The sequence below is a fragment of the Stenella coeruleoalba genome (genome assembly GCF_951394435.1).
Source record: "Stenella coeruleoalba genome assembly, chromosome: 16".
Taxonomy (NCBI): domain Eukaryota; kingdom Metazoa; phylum Chordata; class Mammalia; order Artiodactyla; family Delphinidae; genus Stenella; species Stenella coeruleoalba.
The window spans coordinates 19,322,115-19,348,378 of record NC_137162.1 but is presented as its reverse complement, the minus strand read 5'-3'; the positions used below and the strand labels follow the sequence as shown (position 1 = coordinate 19,348,378).

The 26,264-nt window shown below is 43.1% G+C and overlaps 1 protein-coding gene across 3 annotated transcripts in view; it reads left to right on the top strand.

Moving 5' to 3' along the window:
• Positions 1–231: 231 nt before the first annotated feature.
• RBM20 (RNA binding motif protein 20) overlaps positions 232–26,264 on the top strand; it is a 219,800-nt gene continuing 193,767 nt past the window's right edge. For all 3 annotated transcript variants that reach the window (XM_079899753.1, XM_079899755.1, XM_079899752.1), the window contains exon 1: positions 232–1,110. In XM_079899753.1, the coding sequence (XP_079755879.1) occupies positions 953–1,110 (158 nt within the window). In that variant the 5' untranslated portion in view covers positions 232–952. The remainder of the gene's footprint in view (positions 1,111–26,264) is intronic.

Genomic DNA, 26,264 nt, shown 5'->3' with positions numbered 1-26,264 from the left:
CCCCAGCAACCAACAGAGCTTCAGAAGCGGTGAACTTGGGGGTGCGATGTCACCGAACTCCTTTTCATCCTTTACATTCCTACTGAGATCTGGGCAATAAATAACAAGAATAAAACATATACGTGGTTTTGTCTTTGCGCTCGCGGGATCGTGGCAGGTCCTTTAGAGAAGTGAGGAAATAAATGAAGAGAAATCACGGCGGCCTCGCCGGCTACTTCTGGGGACCCCTGAAATCAGCAGCTGGAATGGCCAGTTTGGAGAGCCCTCGGGTCCGGTCATCTAAGACCTGGGGTTACCAGTCCCACCGACCTGCGGGAATTCCGGGCTTTTCCCCCGCGGGGTCGGGCCCCTCAGCCACCAGTGGCGCTGGCCCGGCTCCAGTCGCGGGAAGGTGCCAAGCCCCGCGCACTTTGCGCTGGCGAAGAGCGCAGACGCCCGGGGCGCGCTCGGTCCGCCCCGCTTGGCAGGAGCGCGCGAAGCCGCGCGCGCGGTCCCGGGGGATAGCCCGGAGGCCGCCCCGCTAGCGGGAGAGGCGAGAACTCGGCGTCCGGCGGCGGACTGGCGTGCGTCTCGCCGCCTCACGCGGTTGCACTGAGCTGCGGGGCGCCGGACCGGGGACCCAGAGGGCGCGCGGCGGCGGGCGGCGGGCAGAGCTCCCCCGACCACCCGGGCGCCCAGGGGCTCCTGCTGGCTGGGAGACGCCCCCTGGCCCCTACCTCTGTTTGGCCCGGCCGGGCGAGCGGGACCGGCGGGAGGAGGAGGAGGAGGTGGGGCCGCCGGGACTGCCTCCTCCCCGCCCCTCGCGTCTCCTCCCCGCGCCACCGGGAAGGACAAGGGGACTGGGCACGGGGACCCCGGCCAGTGAGCGCCCGCGCCCCGGGGTCGCCCCTCGCTCGCGCTCTCCCGCCGCGAGCCCGGGCCGGTCTTGTTTCGCAAGGTGCTGGCCGCAGCCATGAGCCAGGACGCCGAGCCCAGCGGCCCCGAGCAACCGGACAGAGATGCCCGCAGCGTGCCCGGTGCCCCGGCGCCCCCGGCGCCCCCAGGCCCGAGAGGGATGCAGCCGCCGCCACCGCCTCCGCCCCAAGCCGGCCTAACCCAGATCATCCAAAAGTAAGAGGAGGAAAGGGGGAGCGGGGCCCCGGGTGCGCTTGGGGGACAAGCCCCGGGCGCCCCCTTTTGTGGCTTCCTCTCTCCCGTTCCCGCTAAACTTCTCTCGGCCGCCTTGCGTTTGAAGTTTTCTTGCCCGCCCTCTCGGCAGAGTCGGTGTCATTCTGGCCTTTTGTGAGTTTGGGGAGAGGGAAGCCAAGCTATTTGGGGAAAATAATTTTGTTCTTCCTCATCCCCTGTCTCTTCTCTTCGGGGACGTTACCGGGTATTTTGAACTAAATTAACTCAAACTGGGGGGAAATGGCCCAGGGACTATATTTCATCTTTCTAGTCCCAAGAGGCCGCTGGAACGTATGGAGAGCCGTGCGTGTGTGCGCGAGCGTGCTGGAGGGCGTGTAAGTAAAACGCCGCGCGAAGAAACCACCCTTAATGGTGCCCATGAAGTCAAACAGTGATATTGGGTGAAAAGGGTGGTGAGGGTTTGTAGACAACGTATTTTTGCTTTGTCCTGCAAGAAGTGTTTACACTTTCCAAGAAGGCCCTTGCGAAGAGTTTCTAGCCGCGGAACCGTTTTCCATTAAGGTTACCATCTTGTGATTAGGGGGAAACTGTGCGACTTGGGTCGCGAGTTTTCCGGGCCGGCTGTCCCAATGCGTCGAGTAGATTGGGGGTGGTCAGTAGGCTCTGAGAAGCTCTTTCAGCCCATTTGGGAGACATAAAAGTAAAACGGTGAGGCTTCGTTCATTCTTTCGAAATTTTGTTTGACAGTTTAAGGCCTAGAATGTTGGTTTGTTTGAAGGATCTTTATTCTCCGAAAAGTTTCCCTCAGCTTGTAATGAAGTCCTCAAAACTAGTGTAGTTAGTGTTGGAAAGTCTGAATGATGAGCGGGCGAAACTGGAGAAAATTAAAGAAATACACACAAGCACAGCAAAATCAATCCTATGGAACCGAGCAGGAGTTTTTCGGCACTGCTTTGAGTTACATAAACTTATTAAAATGTAATAAGAGAAATAACCAGTGATGGAGCATAAATGGAAGTAAATATTGTTTTTAAGACTGACTTATGTAATAGAATAGTGAAAATTTAAGTTTGACATCAAAGAACGCTGGTATCGTATTTCAGAACAAAATGGTTCCCTTGTTTTTGACTGGTAGAATATTAAAAGCTCCATTTATGACAACTTTTTGCTTTAGTTTGATTTTATATAACTTTCAACTACTAACAAGTAGCTAACTATTTGAAACTGAAAATATTTTATATTGTTATTCTATTCCCTTTGTTTTGCAAATTTCAGCTAAGATTTACTAAATATGATGGACAGTTTAAGTACATCATTGCTTAAAATTTCTCTTTAGTCCTTAACATAAATATAAACTAACAGAGAAAAAAATGTTTAAAACCTGAGGTTTATTTAGTGAAAGAGAAAAAAAAAATCTAATTGACTGATTATTAACTGGGAAACATCTCATGTTCTTCTTACTGGCCAGTGTCTTGTGGCTTGAAGCTAGGGTGCACATTGAGTTTGCTTTGGTACTGTAGTCACCCTGCATTTTCCTATCATTTACTTTTAATTAGGAAAAAACTAAGAATTTTATGTTCATAGAAAAATCTTTGTAGAGCGGTGACTGATTTTGAAATGTTGCCAGGTTGAAAATAAAGGCCGTTTTTGTGGGAGATGGATCATTTCAAGTGTATTTCAGTTACCTCATGTAATAAGTAATTGACCCTGTAAATTCACCCCCATTTTGAAAATTCCACCCCTGGAATATTTTACTTTAGTAGATAAGCCTGAGCTCTTCAAAGATGGCCCCTTCGGCTAGCAGTCCAGGATAGAGAGACCTCAAAGAGGTGCCTGGCTTGTTTTGCATTGGTGACAGATCAGTGTTCAGGCACCAGGTCCAAGGCTGGTGAATGTGCTCATGGGATTTGATGTTTGTGCACTTATGTTTATTTATTTTTTTTATACATCTTTATTGCAGTATAATTGCTTTACATTGTTGTGTTAGTTTCTGCTGTATAACAAAGTGAATCAGCTATACATATACTTGTATCCCCATATCCCCCCCTCTTGTGTCTCCCTCCCACCCTCCCTATCCCACCCTTTTAGGTGGTCACAAAGCACTGTGCTGATCTCCCTGTGCTATGCGGCTGTTTCTTACTAGCTATCTATTTTACATTTGGTAGTGTATATATGTCAGTGCCACTCTCTCACTTTGTACCAGTTTACCCTTCCCCCTCCCCATGTCCTTGCGCTTATGTTTCAAAGTCTTTATTTATAAGGATGATTTGGGGTTTGCACTCCCCTCAGTATCCACTGAAATTCCATGGGAAGCAGACATAACATGGCAAACGCCTTGCAGGTCCATCTTTAATGGGCTGAAACTTGAGCAGGTTATTTTGAAACTGCATAATTTAGTCAGAGCAACCATTTTTATGTAGTTATGAGGTACTGTTTGTATCAGCCATCTTTGAGAAAATGTAGCCGGGAGATTGCCCTCAGCTGCAAAATGAGGTGTCCTCCTCTTGATTTGAGAATTGTGTGAGCTAGAGCTTTGGGTGAAATTCTCCTCTAGTGGATGGCATGTTAAATACATTGTATTGGGGAACCTGCACTTTTTCTAGTTATTTGAGTAAGGTTATAATGTAATTCATAAGAGGAGAAGTTTTGTGTTTTTTAAATTAATTAATTTATTTATTATTTTTGACTGCATTGGGTCTTTGTTGCTGCGCATGGCTTTCTCTAGTTGTGGCGACTGGGGGCTACCCTTCGTTACTAGGGGCTTCTCTTGTTGTGGAGCACGGGCTCTAGGCCCACAGGCTTCAGTAGTTGTGGCTCATGGGCTCTAGAGAACAGGCTCAGTAGTTGTGGTGCACAGACTTAGTTGCTCTGTGGCATGTGGGATCTTCCTGGACCAGTGCTCACACCTGTGTCCCCTGCATTGGCAGCCAATTCTTTTTTTTTTTTTTTTAATTTATTTATTTATTTTTGGCTGCATTAGGTTTTCATTGCTGCAGGCGGGCTTTCTTTAGTTGCGTCGAGCAGGGGCTACTCTTCGTTGCACTGCGTGGGCTTCTTATTGCAGTGGCTTCTCTTATTGAGGAGCAGGGCTCTAGGCACGTGGGCTCAGTAGTTGTGGCCTGCATGCTCTAGAGAACAGGCTCAGTAGTTGTGGCACACGGGCTTAGTTGCTCCATGGCATGTGGGATCTTCCCAGACCAAGGCTCGAGCCCGTGTCCCCTGCATTGGCAGGCGGATTCTTAAACCACTGCGCCACCAGGGAAGCCCTGGCAGGCAATTCTTAACCACTGTGCCACCAGGGAAGCCCAAGCGGAGAAGTTTTGATCGCTTTCAAAATGATGAAGATATCAATATTCTTCATGTTACATAGCATTTAAGGATTACAAGAATTTTTTCACTTTTTTAAAAAATAAATTTATTTATTTGTTTATGGCTGCGTTGGGTCTTCATTGCTGCGCGTGGGCTTTCTCTAGTTGTGGCGAGCAGGGGCTACCCTTTCTTGTGGTGCGCAGGCTTCTTATTGCAGTGGCTTCTCCTGTTGCAGAGCACAGTCTCTAGGCGGGTGGGCTTCAGTAGTTGTGGCATGTGGGCTTCAGTAGTTGTGGCTTGCGGGCTCTAGAGCGCAGGCTCAATAGTTGTGGCTCACGGGCTCAGTTGCTCCGCGGCATGTGGGATCTTCCCAGACCAGGGCTCGAACCCGTGTCCCCTGCATCGGCAGGAGGATTCTTAACCACGGCGCCACCAGGGAAGTCCCTTTTTCACTTCTTAATGTCTCTATTTACTGATCTTCATTAATCACGGTTTTCATTTTGGGTATAGTCATGATCATAATAAAAACAGAATCCTATTCACCTATGTTATGTTTGGTCTTAAGAGAATGAGGTGTGACAGTGAATAATGTGACTGACTTTGGTGTTTGTCTTATGGAACCCAGTCTCAGTATTGACGAAGATCGTGCCAAAAGTTAACTACTGTGGAGTTCCTTTGACCTGTTCAGGTATATTTAGTTTTCTCATTGTTGCATTTTTAGCTTCAGTCAAGCATGGTCCATGACCTCTCTGCTCTTGTTAACCTCTGAATCCGGGCCAATATTCGCATTACCTATGAAGATTATCAGCCATGTTAGACACATATAACTAATATCTTGTAAGATATTTGTTTTAAACGTGCACTCTCTAAGATGGCCAATGTGGAGACATTATTGGATAAAATGTGAAGCATTATGTAAGCCATTTGGGCAACAACTAATATAAATAACACCTTAAGAAGAGATTTGGGATGAGTTTAGGAAATCAGAATAACTTGAAAGCTTAAAAAAAATCTTCATATAAGCAGAAGTAAGACATTGCTGTTGTTGGTGAACATTTTACACGGATTTATCTCCTCAAATATTCACAATATTTTATTTCCAAAAGTATTTTATATTTTAATTTTAATCAAACCTAATTCTTGGTTTATAACAAGTTATTTATTAACTATGATGAACATTAGAAATTACAATTTTAGGTTGTAAGTTCTAAAACTCTCTTCAGAATGAAAACACAGCCATTAGTTCTGTGTGCTGTGTTGAATTCATTTGTCGGATGCAGTTAGAAAGTGTGGTACTAATCATGGTGAAAACCAAACAAGCACACACATCTATGAGGTGAGCACACAGGTGATCTTCCTAAATTATTTGATTTGCCGTGAAATACTCTTGGCTAATGCTTGATATCAGGTTGCATGTTTAATTTGCATATAGATGACTTATTTTTTCCTTTACAGATTATTTTGGTATGAAATGAATAAAAATCAATTATGAAAATAGAAAAAGTTTTGGTTTAGCATTTGATAGTTAGCGTCACCTGCATGTGTTTGTGACTTATGAAGATATAAATCCAGCTTTGATTGCTGAAGTTTATAGTCTTCTGCATCGCGTTAGGACACTGGCCAACTGTGTTTTCAGAGCAAAGTGCTCCTTAATTCAGTCTCGAAAATGTTACAAGTAGTCACTCTGATCGCAGATAATTCTACAGACATTTTGCATTTGGAAGGATCTCCATGTAACTCTTAGAGAGTGATACACAGGCAAGTTGTGTGTGATGTCCACCCACTGTGATGGGCATGCTGACAATTACATCCAGAATCGGAGAGGAAATAAGAATTTGCCAAAAAGGGACATTATCTCAACTCATAGTTGGTCCTTTTCTGGAAGAAGGATGGAATTTCTAACATCAGTGCCACTTTCTAACATTAGTTTGAGTCCGTTTTTAGGGGAAACAGGGATACATTTTAGAAGGAATTTTGAAAATTTTAAACACCATCTTAAACTGCACTAAGACAAGCATTCAGCAGGAGAAAACATCTGAGAAGATTAAGCGTTTACCCAAAACAGGGAAGGAGAGAGGGTGGGTTCTTTTCTTAGCATTCTGAAAAGTTTCTTTGCTTCATTAGAAAGCCTATTAAGGGTTTTTGTCTTTTTTTTAAGAAATTTTGCTTGAGGGTTTGTTGTGATAAGTATTTTTAGATAGTAAGTGTAGCCATCCAGTTACGAGTTTTTCTCAAATTGCCAAAGAGATCAGTATTATGAAATGTAGTACATTATTCCCATTAGTCACAGTAAATGACTATACCTGTGGTGTACGAAGAGTAGTTCTAATGCCATTGCTGCAGGAGAAAAAAAAAAGTCAAATTTTGTTACCCATTTTATTCTTCTATCCACTTATTCTTTTGTTACTGGTTTAGCAGTTTATCAAATTAATAATTTAAAAAGCCCATATCTGTCCGTTGGAATGTGGACTCTGATCTGTTAAGATCTCTTTGCCTATGCATGTAAGTCACCAGGGGGGAAAAATAACCCCACCAGGATTGACTCACAGTGAAATGGTGCCCCATCATCCAGTTTCTCTCTCTCTCTCTCTGATTTATTTTTCTTGCGGCTGTAGGTTCTTTCTTTTTTTTTTTTTTTTTGGCTGTGTTGGGTTTTCGTTGCTGCACACAGGCTTTCTCTAGTTGTGGCGAGCGGGGGCTACCCTTCAATGCGTTGCGCCGGCTTCTCATTCTGTTGGCTTCTCTTTGTTGCAGAGCACGGGCTCTAGGCACGCGGGCTTCAGTAGTTCTGGCATGCAGGCTCAGTAGTTGTAGCTCGCAGGCTCTAGAGCACAGGCTCAGTAGTTGTGGTGCACGAGCTTAGTTGCTCCGTGGCATGTGGGATCTTCCCGGACCAGGGCTTGAACCCGTGTCCCCTGCATTGGCATTGGCAGGCGGATTCTTTTTTTTTTTTTTTTTTAGAATTAAGAATTTTAAGATATGTGGATTTTTTAGAAGATGTTGGGGGTAGGAGTTTATTAATTAATTTATTTATTTTTGCTGTGTTGCATCTTCATTTCTGTGCGAGGGCTTTCTCTAGTTGTGGCAAGCGGGGGCCACTCTTCATCGCGGTGCGCGGGCCTCTCACTATCGCGGCCTCTCTTGTTGCGGAGCACGGTCTCCAGACGCGCAGGCTCAGTAGTTGTGGCTCACGGGCCTAGTTGCTCTGCGGCATGTGGGATCCTCCCAGACCAGGGCTCGAACCCGTGTCCCCTGGATTAGCAAGCAGATTCTCAACCACGGCGCCACCAGGGAAGCCCAACAGGCAGATTCTTAACCACAGCGCCACCAGGGAAGTCCCGGCTGTAGGTTCTTGACTCCAACTAAACTAATATTTCTTCCCTGCCCACAACAGCTAGTCCTCAAGTAAACAAACCAATATAGCTCAATTCAAGGCTTTGATAAACAAGAGTCTACGAAATGTTAGGAACTGAGATCTAACCAAGGGATAGAATCAAAACAGACTGAACTAAACTTGGAAAGCAAGAATGGAAGAAGCTTGAGATAGTGGAGTTAAAACCCCAAAGACAAATTGAGAGGTAGGGCTCCCCCTCCCTTCATCCTCCTTGGTCCCCCTGTTAGGCAAAAGCTTGAAGGGGTCTCCTGTGCCACAAAAATCCCACTTAATCTGATTTTTTATTTCCTGCCACAGTAATTATTTTGCTTGGGATGGTCTAGCTGATACAATTTCGTGTATTTTAACAGGGGAGGTTGCTGTAGGTCCACAGCTGCTGTGAGTGACATGGTAGCTGTGTTCAGAATAGCACGTTGAAAAATTTTGCAGAAAGTAAAGTGGTCCTTATTCCAGAATCGGGGCAAAAGACCGTACTTAGTCGCTTGTAGAAAGGAGCACATGGCAATTCCCTTTCTGGTTAATGAACCTGGCTGGGTCTTGGTGATGTGTGTGTTGTTATGGAAGCTCATATTTCTTGTTCCCACCAGTGAGAAGACTGGGAAATCCTGACTTTAATTGAGAAGGCACATTTTTCCATCAGGAATGTGAATTTGGTTTCCAGCCGCCACCAAGGGGGTATTGGCGGTGGGCTGGTATTTTGCCTGGCTCAACCGTGGTCACTGTTTAAATTCCACCCAACTAAGGTTTCAGTCTTCGACATTTACAAGACAGCAAGTTTGGGGTATTTTGGATTTAATGCGTATGTCCATCTAATAGGATAAAGTCTTTACAGTGGCAGAAGTTACAGCCAAGTTAATTCATCCTCCCCTTTCCTATAATTCCTGCTGGATTTTATAAGATAAATAAGTCCCCTGATGGTTTACAAGGCAACTTTTCCAACTCGCTGACAGCAGCTCCGTCAGGGGGAGGGTACATATTGATGTGAATGTACTTTATGAGCAAAAAGGGAGCTGTTAAGCAAGTTGTATGAGGATGTGGTAATAACTTGTAGCTCAGTTTGCCAAATAAATCTTTCCATGTGTTCAGAAAGAAAAGGCCTGGGGTCGTGCCTGTGTTTGGGGGTGGTTTTCACCTCGCGAAGATAGTTTTCACGCCACTTTCCCCTTCTTTTATGTGGGTATTTGCTTCGGGGATGCACCAGGGCCATTTGCTACTGCCCTTTCTTTGCACCTGCTTTCTCTCCATCACAGTAATGACCCACCAGTTCTCAGTTGCCGCTTCCACTCTGGTCCGAACCTAGAAACCTCCATTCACAGCTGTCTGAACATCTTAAATGCTTTTCAGTTGTGCAGCTTGTCTATAGACGGTCTTCCAGATATGTTTTTGGTTCTTATTGGACCCGCCCTTAAACCTGACCTCCAGTGTCATGATGCTGAAAGAGTAGACTAGGTAATATATATTTTAAAGATGTGTTCGTTTCACGAAGTTACTTCTTTTGCTTTATTTTGAATTCATTATTGAATAGAACGATAGGTAGGATCTTCCCAGTGTTGTCAAGTGTAAAATGAGCGTCTTTGTAAATTAATTATTGGGTTTCTGACAAAGAGGGTCAGAGAGGAAAAGGAAACCCTGGATTGGGAGTAGGTGATCTGGACAAGCCAATTAACCTTCCTAATCCTGCTTCTCCAGGGATTGGAAATGATCGGTGTCAGTTCCTTCCAAGAATAAAATTATGTGACTCCCCAGGAATATCGCTGAGTGATTATCACTGTAGAATGCCTCCCCTCGCCTCCTAGACATCTGATGGAGAATGAGTTACGTTTTAATCAAGGGCATAGGTACATGTTTGTGAGATGGATCACTCACAGAAACAATAACCACAAAAAGAGAATTAAAAGCTTCCTCCAACACTTGCAAAGTATATTTGGATCAGTGACATAATTTTAAGACGGAAAAGTAGCCACTCATGTCAGTGAAAAGGAGGGCGTTTTATACTGTTTTCTAATTATTACAAACTTTAAAAAATAAAAACAATTATTTTGGAATGTTAATTCTTCTGGAATCTTAAAGTGAATAGTTGAGTTTGCAAAAAGAGTACTGTTCTCAATTCGGAGACAGATCCAGTAATTTTCACGTGTCTAAATTTGATTGTATTAAACACAGGCAGGTGGGAGTCTGTTTGGTGATGTTATTATTTTTAGAGGCAGAAAACATAAGCATAGGCTGACAGATGTTTCTGAGAGGCTACCAGCTGCCCCAAGTAGGACTCGGTAAACGATGCTGTGTGTTCAGTTACCACAGCGTGGGCTGCACCCAGAGCTCACGGCCAAAAAACACTTTGCAAAGAGATCACGGTTATCCAAAAGCTGGGCCTCAGGTTTCCGTGTGGCCTCCTTGAATTGACGAGACCAAACATTGTTTCCAGAGCCTTCTAAAGACCGGGTCTCCTCGGGCCGCTACGTCCTCCCGGGCTGGCAGGGTTGCTGATAGGCTGGAGTTATGGAGAACCTTTATTTGATACTTGAAAAGAGATTTTTTTACTTTCTATATGAAAAGGGAGAGGGGTTGTGTGATTAAATCTTGATTTAGAGACTTTACATAATGAGGATGAACATAAGATATTTATTGCAGCATTGTCTAGAAGAGCAGAAAATTAGAAACCACCCAGATGTTTCTCACTGAGAAAATAAATCATGTGCAGGTATAATATCGTGTGCCATTCAGCCATTAGAATGGTGCCATTATTCTGTATTTATTAATATGGAATGTAAACCATATAATATTGTTAACTAAAAAAAATTACAAGCAGCATGTGTACAGGGATCTCATGTTCTTTAAAAAACGTGTATGAGCATGTGCCAGTGCCTGCAAGCCTGGAAAAGCATCTAAAGAATAAATATAAAGACAGTAACAGGGGTGCTAACTCTAGGTGGCGTAATTATAGTGGTTTGTCTTTTTTTTCCGTTTTTTTAAAAAAATTAATTAATTAACTTAATTTTTTGGCTGCGTTGGGTCTTTGTTGCTGCACGTGGGCTATTTCTAGTTGGGGTGAGCGGTGGCTACTCTTCGTTGAGGTACGCAGGCTTCTCATTGTGGTAGCTTCTCTTGTTGCAGAGCACGGGCTCTAGGCACTCAGGCTTCAGTAGTTGTGGCTTGCGGGCTCAATAGTTGTGGCTCGTAGGCTCTAGAGCGCAGGCTTAGCAGTCGTGGCTCACAGGCCCAGTTGCTCTGCGGCTTGTGGGATCTTCCCAGACCAGGGCTTGAACCTGTGTCCCCCTGCATTGGCAGGCAGATTCTTAACCACTGTGCCACCAGGGAATCCCTTCTTTTTGTACTTTTTTTTTTTCGTGAGCATGTATTAATTTTCTAATCAGAGGAAAAAAACTACTTGCATTTTTATTTATTTATTTAAATTTTTTTTAATGAACTCTATTCTTCTAAAACTGTTTCTTTTTTTATATAAATGTATTTATTTTATTTATTTATTTTTGGCTGCATTGGGTCTTCGTTGCTGCACGCGGGCTTTCTCTATAGTTGCGGTGAGTGGGGGCTACCCTTCGTTGTGGTGCGCGGGCTTCTCATTGCGGTGGCTTCTCTTGTTGCGGAGCACGGGCTTTAGGCACGCGGGCTTCAATAGTCGTGGCTCGTGGGCTCTAGAGCGCAGGCTCAGTAGTTGTGGCGCATGGGCTTAGTTGCTCCGTGGCATGTGGGATCTTCCCAGACCCGGGCTCGAACCCGTGTCCCGTGCATTGGCAGGCGGATTCTTAACCACTGCGCCAACAGGGAAGCCCACTACCTGCATTATTAAAAACAAAAATAGGAATAGACTTTTCACGTTGGCATTGCACATTGTCTTTAAGACTGAATGAGCCATTAGCATCTTAGATTTTAGACCTGGGAGGCATCTGAAAGCTGCTTTAGCCCAGCCCTCCTGTTTTTCTAGGTAAGGCAAGTGAGCATGGGAGAAGTCAAGAGAATTGTTTGAGGTCACACAGCAAGGTAATGGGCAGGCTGGGATAAGCATCCTCATATTTCCGTCTGTTGCGTTTTCTGCTGTTTGCCCTTTTTTCTGCCTGGAAATGGGAGAGAGAGAAATGGAGAACATTCATAAACTGACCTTTTATCTGCCGGCTCTAGTCTGCTCAGCCCCCAAAAGAGAATTTTGAAAAGCATCTTTGGGTATGTTATCTCCTCCCATATCTCCCCCCAAAGGTCTTTCTGCACGTGGGGGTAGACTGGGTCTCTCTGGGGCATCTCATGCTCTGTTCCATCCTTCCAAACAGAAGCAGAGCATCACATATTTTTCTCCTGAGCATTTGAAAGTAAATTGCATCACCATAATTCTGTTATCATATCTAAGAAAATTAGTCTTAGTTAAATGAGTTTTCTAATAAACACTTAATTTTTAACTTTTTCCAGTTGTCAGAAAAATGTCTCATATAACGATTTTTAAACCCCCCTGGTTCAAGTTCACAGGGCATTTGTTTGTTTATGATGTCTCTTTTTTTTTGTGGTACGCAGGCCTCTCACTGTTGTGGTCTCTCCCGTTGCGGAGCACAGGCTCCAGACACGAAAGCTCAGCGGCTCAGGGGCCCAGCCGCTCTGCGGCATGTGGGATCGTCCCGAACCGGGGCACGAACCCATGTCCCCTGCATCAGCAGGCGGACTCTCAACCACTGCACCACCAGGGAAGCCCTATGATGTCTCTTTTAATGTAGCAAGTGTACCTGCTCTTTTCTACTCTTCATGACCAAAGATTCCCTACTAGTCTTGTAGAATGAACCATGATCTGGATGTGTCTGTTGTTTCCTCATGACCAGATTCAGGTGAAGCACTTTGGCAAGGATCCACATACAACGGGTAATGTGTGTTCCGCTAAGTTTCATCCCTTGGTTAACACGGTCATTGCCAGATCTCTCTATCACTACGGGACATTTTTCTCTTTGTGATTAGTAAGTTGTCTTTGGGAGTGATACCGTGAGACCCTCTGAATATCCTGTTTCCCAACTAACTTTCAGCTAGTGGTGTTATCTTTTAATTTGACCATGTTTAAAAAAAAACTCCTCAATGAAATATGTGGAACTGGAGCAATAACTACATATCACTTTAGAATGGATTAGTTTGTATATGTAGGTTAAATCAGACAGCCTTGCAAATATGTTTGCCTTGTACCAGTCCGTAGATATGATTTGCATCCTCTGGTTTTTTCTCGTCTTGACTTGATAGGAACTTAATTGATGGGCCTGCCACTTTCCATTTAACCCCTCCAGCAGACATTCTATCCCGGGCTGCAGTACTTTTTAATGTCCATACAAAGTGAATATATAAATCTGTTTTAATGCTGAAGGCAGTGAATGGGCAGTATGTAATTTTTGCTAGCTTGCACAATTTTGGGGGCATCCTCAAAGCTCTGTTGACTCTTTGCAGAAACCTTTTATCCCCCTTTTCGAAATCACTATGTGAAGGCGATTTTAAAAATGACTGATGACTTGCCCTGGAACCTAAACTGGATGAGTCCTTGAGCTGCTCTGTGACTACCGGTTTATTCATGTTTTTCAGATTTAAATTACACAGCTATTTTTGCCTTTTCCAGATTGGTACTCTTATTTTCATGCACAAAATATGTATGGGTGGGGAAAGTGGTGTGGAGTAATGAAAAGAATCAGGAGCAGGCATGCTGTATGTTCTATGTTCAGCTTTGCCACCACTAACCCTGAGCCTCAGTGTTCTCATCTGGAAAAGGGAATAGTAATAATAACATGAATAACAACTAACATTCATTGAGTGATTCCTGTGTGTCAGCTACTAGTCTAAGCACTTTATATATGTATAATCCATTTAATCATTTAATCCAACAATAATCCTGTGAGGCTAGTTATTCTCCCCATTTTACAAATGAAGAAATCAAGTCACAAGCTTAAAAGGACTCAACAAAGCTAAGAAAAATAGTATTTATGAAAGAACTGGTGGGGTGGGGCTGGGATGGGAGGATGTTATATAATACAGGTGATCATGTCATCTCTATGTAAATATCTACATCCTCAAAATAATTTATAGAAAACCTATTATTTGCAAAGAAAATATTATGGAAAAAACTGCGGAAATAAATGTGAAACTAGGCCAAATTTAATTTGAGACAAACTAAGCAGTCCAATTAAAAAACGCCTTTTTCCGTTTTTTGTAGCTTTAAGTATTCCTTTTTGGTTTTGAAATCCACATCCCAACTTAAATTCCATGAGCAAATCTGACTCTGGCGTTTGATTCACTGTCTTATTCTGCTTGTTATATATGTCAGGCAAGATCTGAATTTGATGCTTATGGAGAGTATATAAACACTAATCACTCAGCGTGTGCTAAAATGATAACATATGATCGTTTGATTTGCAAAGTGAGCCTCTGCCAGACCATTTTTGAACCAATTCAAAAAACCAGGATTCAGCAATGATTAAAGTGTCCTAGGCTCCTATTAATAGCAAAAAGAATTTCTGACTTGAAACATGGCCACATCAAGCTCGCTTAGTCTCCACCAGACATACTCTTGAATGGTTTTAGCAGACATTGTTACAGGTGTTCTTTTGCTTTAAGAAACTGTTGAATGTAAAAAGCAGACTTAATAGAATCAATAAATCAGGGAAAGACTGTTTGCTTTTGACCTTCAAAAGGGGTTATAGCAAAGATCCTTTAAACAGTGAGTTCCGCAGTATATTTAGAAATTTAATAAGTCTAAGAATTTAGACGTCCAGTGATAATTTTTAAAACATTTTTTGGTCTTTTTTTTTTCAATTTTACAGAGGTATAATGGAAGTACACTAAGCTGTACATGTTTAAAGCATCAATCAAACAATAGAGATAGTAAGAGTTTCTTCATGCCTTTTATAATTTATCCTTCTCTCTTTCCCTTAAGCCCCTTCCTCTCAAGCTACTAGTGACCTGCATTTTCTAGAATTTCATACAAATGGAATCACAGTATGTACTCCTTTTGTTGCCTGGCTCTTTCACTCAGCATAATGATTTCTGGGGAAATAGTATTTTTAAAAACTGTGATAAAATACGTGTAACATTAACCATTTTAACTATTTTAAAGTGTAATTTAGTGGTTTTAAGTACATTCACAATGTTGTTTAACAGCTACTACTATTTAGTTCCAGAACATTTGCATCACCCCGAAGGGAAGCCCTGTCTCCATTAAGCAATTATTCCCCATTCCCTCCTCTCCCAGGCCTTTGGTAACCACTAATCTGCTTTTTACTGTCTCTATGGACTTGCCTATTCTAGACAGTTCATATAAATGGAATCATACAATATGTGGCCTTTTGTATCAGGCTTTCTTTCACTTAGCATACTGTTTTCAAGGTTCATCCATGTTGTAACATGTATCAGTACTTCATTCCTTTTTATTGCTGAGTAAAATTCCATTTTATGGAGAGACAGTGTTTTGTTTTTCCATCCATCAGTTGATGGATTTCAGCTGTTTCCACCTTTGGACTATTGTGAGTAATGCTGCTATGAATTTTGTGTGCAAGTGTTTGCTTGAACATCTGTTTCCAATTCTTTGGGGTATGTATCTTGAAGTGGAGTTGCTGAGTCATATGGTAATTCTGTGTTTAATTTATTGAGGAACTTCCAAACTGTTTTCCAAGTGGCTGCACAATTTTACATTCCCACCAGCAGTGAATGAGGGTTCCAGTTTCTCCACAACCTTGCCAACACTTGTTATTTTCCGTTATTTTTAAAAAATCATGGCCATCCTAGTGGGTATGAAGTAGTATCTCATGGTGGTTTTGATTTGCATTTCCCTAATGACTAATGATGTTGAGCATCTTTTCATGTGCTTGTTGTATTTATATCTTCTTTAGAGAAATGTCGATTCAAGTCCTGTCTCTTTTTAAATTGAGATGTTTATCTTTTTGATGTGAAATTGTGTGTCCTTTATAAATTCTGGATACAAGACCCTTATCAGATAGATGATTTGCAAGTACTTTCTCCCATTCTGTGGGTTTTCTTTCTGCATACGATTTTAAGGTTCGTCTGTTCTTTTGCATATATCAAAAGTTTGGTCCTTTTTATTGCTGAGTGGTATTCTATTTTACGGATATGTCATAAATTATTTATCCACTCACCTGTTGATGGACATTTAGGATGTTTCTAATTTTTTGGCTATTACAAATAAAGCGATATGAATATTCCTTTGCAAGTTTTAAAGTGGACATGTCTTTTAGATTTCTTGGGTAAACATCTAGGCCAATGATAATTTAACCTTTTGGGAGCACAGATGTTATACATAAGAATCATTTTTTTTTTGGTTGAAAACACCTTTGAATTTTTATGACTGTGTCTTTGAATGGAACTTATTAATATGAGCCTTCAAGGCTTTTAAAGAACACACACTTTATCATCTAAGTTTTCAGTGTCAGTTACTCATTAGCTTATTTTCCTTCTATTGGTGACTCATCCTTCAATAATTTTTCATTTGACAAATAATTATTACCCTGGAAATTGGGATACAAGATGAATAAGAAAACAAAACTTCAAGCTGAAAGGCGCCCTAGAGATCCTCTAATTCAGTGATCTTGTTTTGTAGAAAAGGAAGCCAGGTTCAGAAGGAAGACCAGATTTACCAAAGACCACTCAGCTGCCAGAGAAGCTAAGTGAGCAGAGAAAACATACATGCCTGTGAGGGTAACTTTAAGTCTCCTAGCGACGAGGGGTCTACAGATGCAGCAGTGCAGGGGGTGAGTGGACAGCTCTGCTTTCCTGCCATGCTGTACGGTTCACAAGGCACTGTTAATCCTCCAACAACCCTGTGAAGTAGGTAGGGATTAAACAAGTCCTAGTAGCTCAGGGTCCTCAAGCCAGCGACTGGAGAGCCCAGGCTCAGAGCCAGGCCCTCTGACCCATTCCAACGTGCGCCGTCCCCTTCCTTCAGAACACCCTACCCACATTTCGTGCCCACTGCCGCTGCCTCAGGCCTCTCAGCTTCTCCCCTGCCTCCGATGGAGCCTGTCCTCAGACTGTTCTTTTCTCCATACCAGCACAGCCTTCGCCTTGTCATCTGCTTACTTAAAGCCCTGCGGTGCCTTCTCATTGCCTGTAGCTCGAGATTCGGATGCTGAGAAGCCCCTTCTGGCCCTGCCCCCACTAGCTCTCCAGTCTGGACTTGCTGTTCTGTCTTGGCTGCCCTCCTGCTTCGTCCCTGTCCTCAACTGGAACATGCCTTTTGTCTTCATGGATTCTGCTGACTCCCCTCTTCTAGGGAGATTTCCCTGGCCCCAGGCAGGAAGGGGGCGTTGGGTGCCTGTTTCCTAGCATGCTCCATGGCCTCCCCGTGCTCACCTCTGTGGATCTCCTCTAAAGGCCCTGCCACGTCCTTGCAGGCAGGGCCACTGTTGTTCATCTTGGTGTCCTCAGCATCTGGCAGGGTCCCTGACACCTAGTTTGTTGAACACCTGAGAGAAGGAGCAAGTTACCTGCAACCTAACTTTTGATCTCAGTGACTTTGTGATGAGAAAATCCACTCATCACAGGAGGGTCTCATGGCTGAGAATTGATGTGAGACCAAAGCTTGGTTTTCTCCAACTTACGCTTTCTTTGGGTTGCCAGTCTGAAAGGGCTAGAGAGACACAGCTAGTCTGCCTTTGTGTTTGGAGAGGTGGGATAAGTGGTGGTGGTGGTGTGTGTGTGAGCCACAAACTCAGGCAGCAAGAAGCCCAAGCTCTGGTCTGGGCTCCACCTTCAAGGCACACGTGCGCCGAGGTGCAGGGTTTCTGAGAGAGTGTGGGCTTCTTACAGGACGCGGGGTTGAGTGTAACAGTCAGCGACATGACACAGGGACAGGAATATAGGAAGGACACGCTGAATACATGTTTGTCGTAGCGTAACCTGGCTTTCTGTCTCACTTGGCCATCTCCAGCCAGGGGCGTAATTGTGCCTTTAAAGGTACAGGCAGTTTCCAGGCTGAATTTCTTCTGTGAGATTCAGTTCAAATAGGGGAGATGGTGGACATGACCACCTGGAACACCCCTTAAGCCCCATGGCATCAAAGTTTTCAACAACAGAAATTCTTATGACAAAAAAGGTTTTTAAGCCCTAAGTGAACACTCTACTTATTTCAAGCAATTTCTAGAACAACACAAGACAACTGCAGCATTTGGATACTTTATTATTACCTTGACATTGTGATAACAACAGTTTAATTGTGGCAATGGTAATGACAGTTGACCTGTGGCAGCTGCAAAAAGGAGTTGCCCAGAAAATAAGTTATGTGCCACGATTTGCCAGTGAGATCCACTCTGACCACCCTATTTAAATTGCATCCTGCATCTTCCAGTCCAAACTCCCTTACTTTGGTTCTGTTTTTTCCATAGCACTTGTTATCTTCAAACAAACTACCATTTACTTATTTTACTTATTTATTATGTTTTTATTGTCTATTACATTTCCTCCCATCCTGCCTATGCTGGGGAGTTTTATCCAGTGATTTCCACCCCCAGCCCCCAAGAACAATACCTGGTTGCTAGAAGCAGTTCACCAAATATTTGTTGAATGACTAGATGAAATGCCAAGCTTAGTCATTGACACATGGTGGCATCTGTTTCCTGTCTGAGCCCACCTAAGATGTGAACTCTGTGGGCTGCAGGATCTGAGTTCTGTGATTCAGGAAACTGAAATGAAGGTGCAAGAAGTTAGAGGATCCTAACCTCCACTCCTGTGTGGTTCTTGGAAGTAAAAGAAGGTGCAGAACGTGGGCTGCTCCCCCTGGACCTGCATCATGACTTGGTGCTCTTATCATGGCTTGGCTCCAGCAGTGGCCAGTCCCATTGGACTCTCTTTGGCAGAGATCAGAGCTGTGCGCTTGGTGGAATCTTGATGTTGGACGAAAAGCAGCAGGACTGGGTCTCACTCAGTCCCTTGAAACAGGGGATGTACTCTATTCCATGTCCAGCAACAGGGGATTAATAAACAAATATGGCTGTATCCTCCCATACTGGGAGGATCATCTCTGTGTGCTGTAACAGAGAAATCCCGAAGATATATCAAGAGAAAAAAGCAGGGTGCAGGACGTGTGCATAGTTGGCTAGCTTTTGTGTAAGAAAAGGGGAGAATAGGAATATATATAATATTATTATGTAAAATATATGTATATATTATGTATAACATTTATATATTCTTAAATATATAAATATATATTCACATCTTCCTTTGTTGCATAAAAATTACTGGAAGAATAAACAAAAAGAAGACCTGATAAAATGATTACCTCTGAGTGCAAGTGGAGAAGAGGGTTGAGTGGGTAGAGGATGTGAGAGTTAGACTCTGTCGTAGCAGGTGCTGTAGGGGGGATGGAGGGTGGAGGAGAAGGGTCCAGGAAGGACCAGCCCAGATATCTGAGGAGGTCATCCTGAGCTGATTCTGAGTCTGTGCCTAAGGGCTTGTCAAGTGAATGGGGGAGGGTGGGGTCTAGATGGAGGTGGGAGAAGAGATGCATTTTCAGAGATAAGAAAAAACTTGGTGAACTGGGAGCCTCAGAGTAATTCCACTTGACTGGAGGTCAGAGTGTGTTTTTAACTAATGGGCACGGGTATGGGATGGAGTGGCTGGGAATGGCGAGAGCTGAGGATGTAAAAAAAAGGCAGGATGCTGGTGATACAGAACTGTGTTTCTCAAGGTAAGGAGTTTGGATGTTATCTTTTGAGTAGTCATTTGTAAGCAGGGGTCTGATGTAATGCGATTGGTGTTCTGGAAAGATTACATGGGTATTGGAGAAGGGAGGATAATTGGCAGAGTTGTGTGCACGTGTGTGTGTGTGTAGGCGTGCCCCTAGAGATGGGGAATGTCAGTTGGGAGGCCCCTGCACTAGTTGGGCGACAGGTGATGAGGGTCTGAAACATAGAAGCACTGCAGCACAGCCGTTAAAGGTAGGTATTGGAGTTGGAATGCCTGGTGTGCATCCTGGCTCCCTACTTGCTTGCTAGCTGTGTGACCTTGAACAAATTACTTAACCTCTCTGCTCTTTCATTTCTTCAGGTGTGAAATGGGGCTGTTAGGGCATCCACCTCATAGTGTTATTGTGAGGAGTGAATGAGATAAGTGCCTAATCTCAGACGCTGGGAGGGTACTGTAGGGAAAGGGGCGCTCAGGGGAGATGCTCTTCAGCGGTGTGGGTGCCGATAGGAGCCAGCACCTGCCTGTGGTACCGTCGCAATCCTCATCAAATCTGTGATTTGTTAAAAGGAGGAAAGGGGACCAGGAAAGGAGAGAGCACTGAGAAGCCCCCTGCTCGCCACCCACGAACTTCGAGTTTTCATTTCAGGGAACTACTTGTAGTTCACAAAGACCTAAACTAACCTATGATATTTTCAATCCGAATATTTAATACTGTGCCTAACTTCTCTGACATAGAAAGAATTATGTGTAAACTGTGTATTTAGGTCAGAAAGGCAAGGGGTGAAGGCAGTTCCTTGAGCATGTCATTGCCTTTTCTCAAAAGAAATTTCCTTTGTCCAGAACATGGAGAATTGAATTAGGTGGGCTTCATGAAAACCCCTTTCAGGGATTTTTAATTAAGGCCCCTGAGATTTCAGAGATTTTTTAATATTAAAGTCAGCATGTAAAAATTATCAACTCATGGTGGGTATATAAAAATGGTACCACTTCTAAGGAGGGGAATTTGGCAATATTTAGCAAAATTACATGTATATTTTCTTTTGACCACACAATCCTGTTTATAAGATCTATCCCCAAAATACACAGGCAAAAACAGGAAAAGACATATGCAGAAGCCTTTCTGTGGTGGCATTATTTGTAATAGCAGAAGACTGGAAACAACCCAAATGTCCATCAATAGGGAATGGGTTAAGTCAGCTATGGGACATCCATACGGTGGGTTTCTATAGAGCTATAGAAAGGAAGGAGAATGATCTCTGTATCCAGCTACAGCTGTGGGATGATCTCCTGGGTATATTGTTAAGTGTAAAAAAGCAGGGTGCAGAAATAATAGATAGCCTGTTACCTTTTATCTGAGAAATACATATATATTTGCTTGTAATTAAAAGAAATGAAAGAGTAAACCAATAAAATAGAGGGAGGGAGGAAATGGATGGATGGGTCAGGGATAGAATCTAGACTTTTTAAAATGTATTTTGTTTTATAGATTTGACTTTGGAACCCTATAGATGTTTTCCTTAACTACAAACAAACTTTCATTAAAATAGAAAAAATAACTCCCCCAAATCAAGAGTAAAATGAAATAAATTTATGTGTCAAGTTGGTAGCTTAATCACACAAAGAATTATTCCACACAACTTTAAAACGCAGTAATTTGATTATACATGTCGAGTGGAATATATCTTAAGGGCAAAACAAATGCAAAAGAATCTTAAGCTGTTGTCAGTAGTACTGTTAGTAATAATATTGGTATTACTATTTGGAATCGATCACTTATATGTGTGTGTGTATGTGTATATATATATATATATATATATAGTAATTATGTTAAAATCATCAGAAAGCAATATTTTTATCATAATAGAAAAGAGATAGCAATTTTATAATCAAAGATGTTGGGCTCCCCTGGTGGCTCAGTGGTTGAGAGTCTGCCTGCCGATGCAGGGGACACGGGTTCGTGCCCCGGTCCGGGAAGATCCCACATACCACGGAGCGGCTGGGCCCGTGAGCCATGGCTGCTGATCCTGCGAGTCCGGAGCCTGTGCTCCACAACGGGAGAGGCCACAACAGTGAGAGGCCCACGTACTGAAAAAAAAAAAAAAAAAGATGTTAAGTAAAAACCCTGTAATCTTAAATTTGAATTGAAAATTTTGGTATGAACTCCTGATGTATTTTTCTCTTTAACAAGTGAAAAAGTATTTCCTAACTTTGTCCAATGAAAAGCCTAGAAATAAGGACCAATTCAGTAACAATGAGCACTTGTAACATCTGGATTGTGGACTCTTAAATACAATTCCCCACTAAAAGGGACTAAGAATCCTGAGAAAAATGGCTGATTCCAGGTCTGGAACAGGAAATGTACAATATGAGTGGGCATATCTTGCATCAGAAAGCAAAGAAGCAGTCAAAGACCACTTGTGTCATGTCAGAAGCACTTTGGAGATGAGTTGAAGGGCCTCCTGGTGCCCAAATATGGAATAATTTGAGCATTAAAAAGAATAACTATAGTGGATTCAAATATATCAAACATGTTCCAAAGTGTAAAATTCATGTGTTAAAAATTCAGTGATTTTTCACTGGAGAAGGTTGGGAAACCAACTCATTCTGAACACTGGCCAAGAAAGGGAAAGAATCAGACATTCATTCTGTCCTTTCTTATTGGTTACCTTAGGGTATCCAAACTGTAAATGAGGAAAAGTTCTTTTTTGTAGAAGAATTCTATCTAATAAATGCAGAAGGAATTATAGAATTGGAACATCACTATTTTGTAACCCCTAGTGAAATAATGAATTTAGAGAACATGGTTATTAAATGGCTGCTAAAACATTAGGTGAAGCTGATGGGAAACTGTAATGGATGGATCAGGCTGATGACATTTAAACCTACTGATCAATCTTAATGTCACAAAAAAGAAAGACTTCCAGGCATCATGTGCCTACTGATGCAGCAGGAAGTACACAGCACCATCAAAAATAGAACCTGAATCTACGCCAGGCTTGAGATCTAACTGTCTGTGTATAGGAAATACGGAGGACAGAGGAACATGTTAAAGCAACACCATGGGGCTTCCCTGGTGGCGCGGTGGTTGAGAGTCCGCCTGCCGATGCAGGGGACACGGGTTCGTGCCCCGGTCTGGGAAGATCCCACATGCCATGGAGCGGCTGGGCCCGTGAGCCATGGCCGCTGAGCCTGCGCGTCCGGAGCCTGTGCTCTGCAATGGGAGAGGCCACAACAGTGAGAGGCCCGTGTACAGCAAGGGAAAAAAAAAACAAAAAACACCATGGAGGTAAAAATCCACCAATTGGAATGTGGACATTCTTTAGGCCAGGAGACCCGTTTTCTTCAACAAATAAATTACAAGAGTAAGAACTGCAGGTGGTTTTATCTATGGGGCCTATAATCTTTGGATCTTAGCTGTAACAAACCAACTATTAAAAAACAAACTATGCCCCAGGTCTAGAATACCTAACACATAGTAGGTGTTAAATAAATATTTTAAAAATTGCTCTACCAGAGAAACACAAGATCTAAAGGTAAAAATTTTAAAATATCAAAAGCTCCCATGAAAGCTACTGGTTAGGTTTGATTAAATAAAGGCCTTTATTTTTACAGGTTATAGAATTGACTTTGATTTCTACAGTTTTTCATTCTGGCTGGTGCTTGCTATGGGGTGGAAATTAAGTGTAGTATGCACATATGAATAAAGTAGTATCCAAAACAGAAATCACTTAGGACGTTTGAACAGACTGGATATTGATGCTAAAGAATTATTGATTTATTTATAGTTGTGATAAATATACTGAAATTATGTTAAAATTGAAATGATATTATATTTTAGAGCTAGATACCAATTTATAGATGAAATGATGTATCTGGAATTGGCTTCAAAATAATCGTGTGGAGGGTGGGAATGGGTAGGGGCACAGAGTAATAAACAAGGCGGACCTAAAGTTAGTAATTGTTGAAGCTGGGTGATGGGTACATGGGACTTCATTATACTGTTTTCTCTACCTTTGTATAGTTAGAAAATTTCCATAATAAAAGTTAAAAAAAAAAAAAAGCTACCAGCTCAGTCGTTTGGCCAGTTCTGATTTCAGCTGCTCTTGAATTTAATTTGGGGCTGTGGAGGATACCCTTGTTGAAGTCACTTGGCTAGCAAGGAGAAGAGCTGGGATGCAAACTCACATCTGTCTGGCCACAAAGCTCAAATCAAGGTCTCTCCATTTTCCCCTGTATGTTATGACCTTCTATGGCTCAGGCTATCGTGACATTGTTTAGATTGAGGGTTTATAGGATTTGACAAGTGGCCAAAATATAAACGTGGAAAACTTGGGGCGAAAGAAAAATAAGAACAAAAATCAGAACCAAAACATTAGAGCTGTCTTCCTTTGAGGGAGGGAAATTTACCCAAGTGAAAGGCAAGAAGTTGGAAAAAGACGGCATACCTTCCACCTTGACTTTGTTGGGCCTTTTCTGTTGCACTCCCCTGGGGTTTGGATTGAGAGAGACCTGGTTAAAGCATGGCCCATCCCTTACTAACTGTGTGACCTTACTGTTCTGTGCCTCGGTTTCTTCAGCCAATCTCATCTGGTTGTTGGGAGGATTATGTGAGTTTATAAGCCCTCAAATGTTTACTCAGACAAGAAAGCAGAAGAGCAATTCACTGAGGTCCTAAGAATCCCTAAGCTGGGCTGGGGATTGTGTGTTTGGAAGTGCCTTGTGACCTGGACGCACACACACACCCTAGCCCTAGCACTTTCTCCAGGACCTGGTGCAGCCTTGCCCAAGTTTGGAATTACCAGTTAGCCTGGGTGAGGAGGCTCAGTGCTCTAGGGGTGGTAATTTTCCCACCTGGCCACATTTTATTTTGTCACGCGGCTTGATAGCCAATGCAGCTGGAGAGGATCCTTCTTCCGTGGGTCCATGGAAAGGTCCAGCTGGATAGCCAGAGGCCAGTTTTAACTTCTCCATCTTTGAGATTGGAAGGAAAAGGTGAAATTGCTTGTCCTTTCTGAAGGAAGCCTCACATTTTCTCTGCCTTCTACCCTGTGCACCTCCTACAATCACAACCTGTCCCCCTTGCCTCAGTAAATCTCATAACACACCGGGCTCCATCCTGGCAATGAGGATCTTTGCAGGAGCCCTTTAAAAGAGTCCCTGGCGAATGCTCTTGGTTGAGGCACTTGATTCCCTGTGAAGTGTCCAGGAACCATACCTTGTGGTCTTTGATCGAGTGTGGCCTCTGATCCCTGGGTGTCGGGCTCACTTTCCCCCGCTGCATGTGACCGGCCCCCTTGCTGGGGGCTTGGGTGTGAGGGAGCTGCTGGCCTGGGGAAGCTCAGCCAGCGGGAGCCCTGATTTACGAACTGTCCAGATTTAACTGAGGCTACAGCACTTTTATTAATAGAACATGCTGCATTTCCTTTTTATAAAAACATGAAGATCGCTGCCCTCAGGAAAATGCCTGGTGACTTTCTGTCTTTAGGGCATGTTCATCACCAGGCTAAAATTAAAAGTGAAGTCAGGTCCTCCTTGAGCCTATTTTTAACCAAGTTTAGCATATGAATGTGAACGTGAAGTCTTTCTTTAGATCTCCCTTAACTCAATTACTTACTTATGCCAAGCATCCCGCCTGGAATTTCTGAGCTGTGGCTGGGTCTACCTACAGGGGGAGGCCCAAAGGGAAATTAGGGGCACCTTGCTGATCCCCAGCTATCTGAGTTTGCCTGTCTTTGCCCATCCCAACTCCACAGAAAGTTATTAGGGAAGGTCAAGGTGGAGCTAGTCATTATACTGAAAAAAATAAAACAAAGGGAAAACCCCACCAGCCAACCTATGGTTATTCTGTGATGCTTAGCTATCACGTAGCCCCTAATTGGTACATATTTTTCTACGGGCCCCAATTTAGAAGCAGCCACTTGGGTGGAAGGGGAGACATGGGATTTCAGGGGAGACTTTGTCATTCAAGCAGAAAGTGTGATGGGCCCCAGCATACCAACAGAGACTTGGGACAACAGGTGGAGGGAGGGAGAGGGAAAAAAACTTAACAAGTGTCATTCCTGTCCAGAGAATTCATGATGAGTGATGAGAGTGCTAGGGAAAACTTTCAGAAACCCTCTTAAATTCTCTCTTTGAAATCTTTTTAATGTCTGCTCTTTGAGGACTGTGAAGGGAGGGGAGGGCAGAGGGCAGAGTTGATCCTAACTCTTCTTTGGCCTAAAGTTTCACTGGAAGGCAGGGACTGACAAAGGCTCTTTTTTGAACTTCCTGCTAGGGCAGTTCTCTGTGGACATTTTTTGGAAGAGAAGCCCATTTATCATGATAAATCCTAGCCCTTGTTTGTTTGGTTTTTTTTTTTTGAAAAGTGATTTTTTTTTCTTTTTTTTTGGCCGTGCTGCGAGGTTTGCGGGATCTTAGATCTGGACCAGGGATTGAACCCGTGCCCTCGACAGTGAAAGCGCAGAGTCCTAACCACTGGACCGCCAGGGAATTCACAAAAAGCGATTTTTTAAATGGTGATTTTATGTGAAAAAACATTGACAGTTTGTACAGGTTGTGTCATTTCTCTTTGCACTTTTACATGAATTCAGCTCCTGTTGTCCTGAACCCCTTTTAAGGTGTTGTCATTTTTAAGCAGAGGGAAAACTTTCTTCTCTTTTTTTGGTATGGCAGCAAAGCCATCGTTGAGGATAAGCAGAAGATTAATTTAAAATACCAGTTACTTTTGCTAATCCGCTGATGGTGAGGTTGTTTATGGCTAGAGAACTTT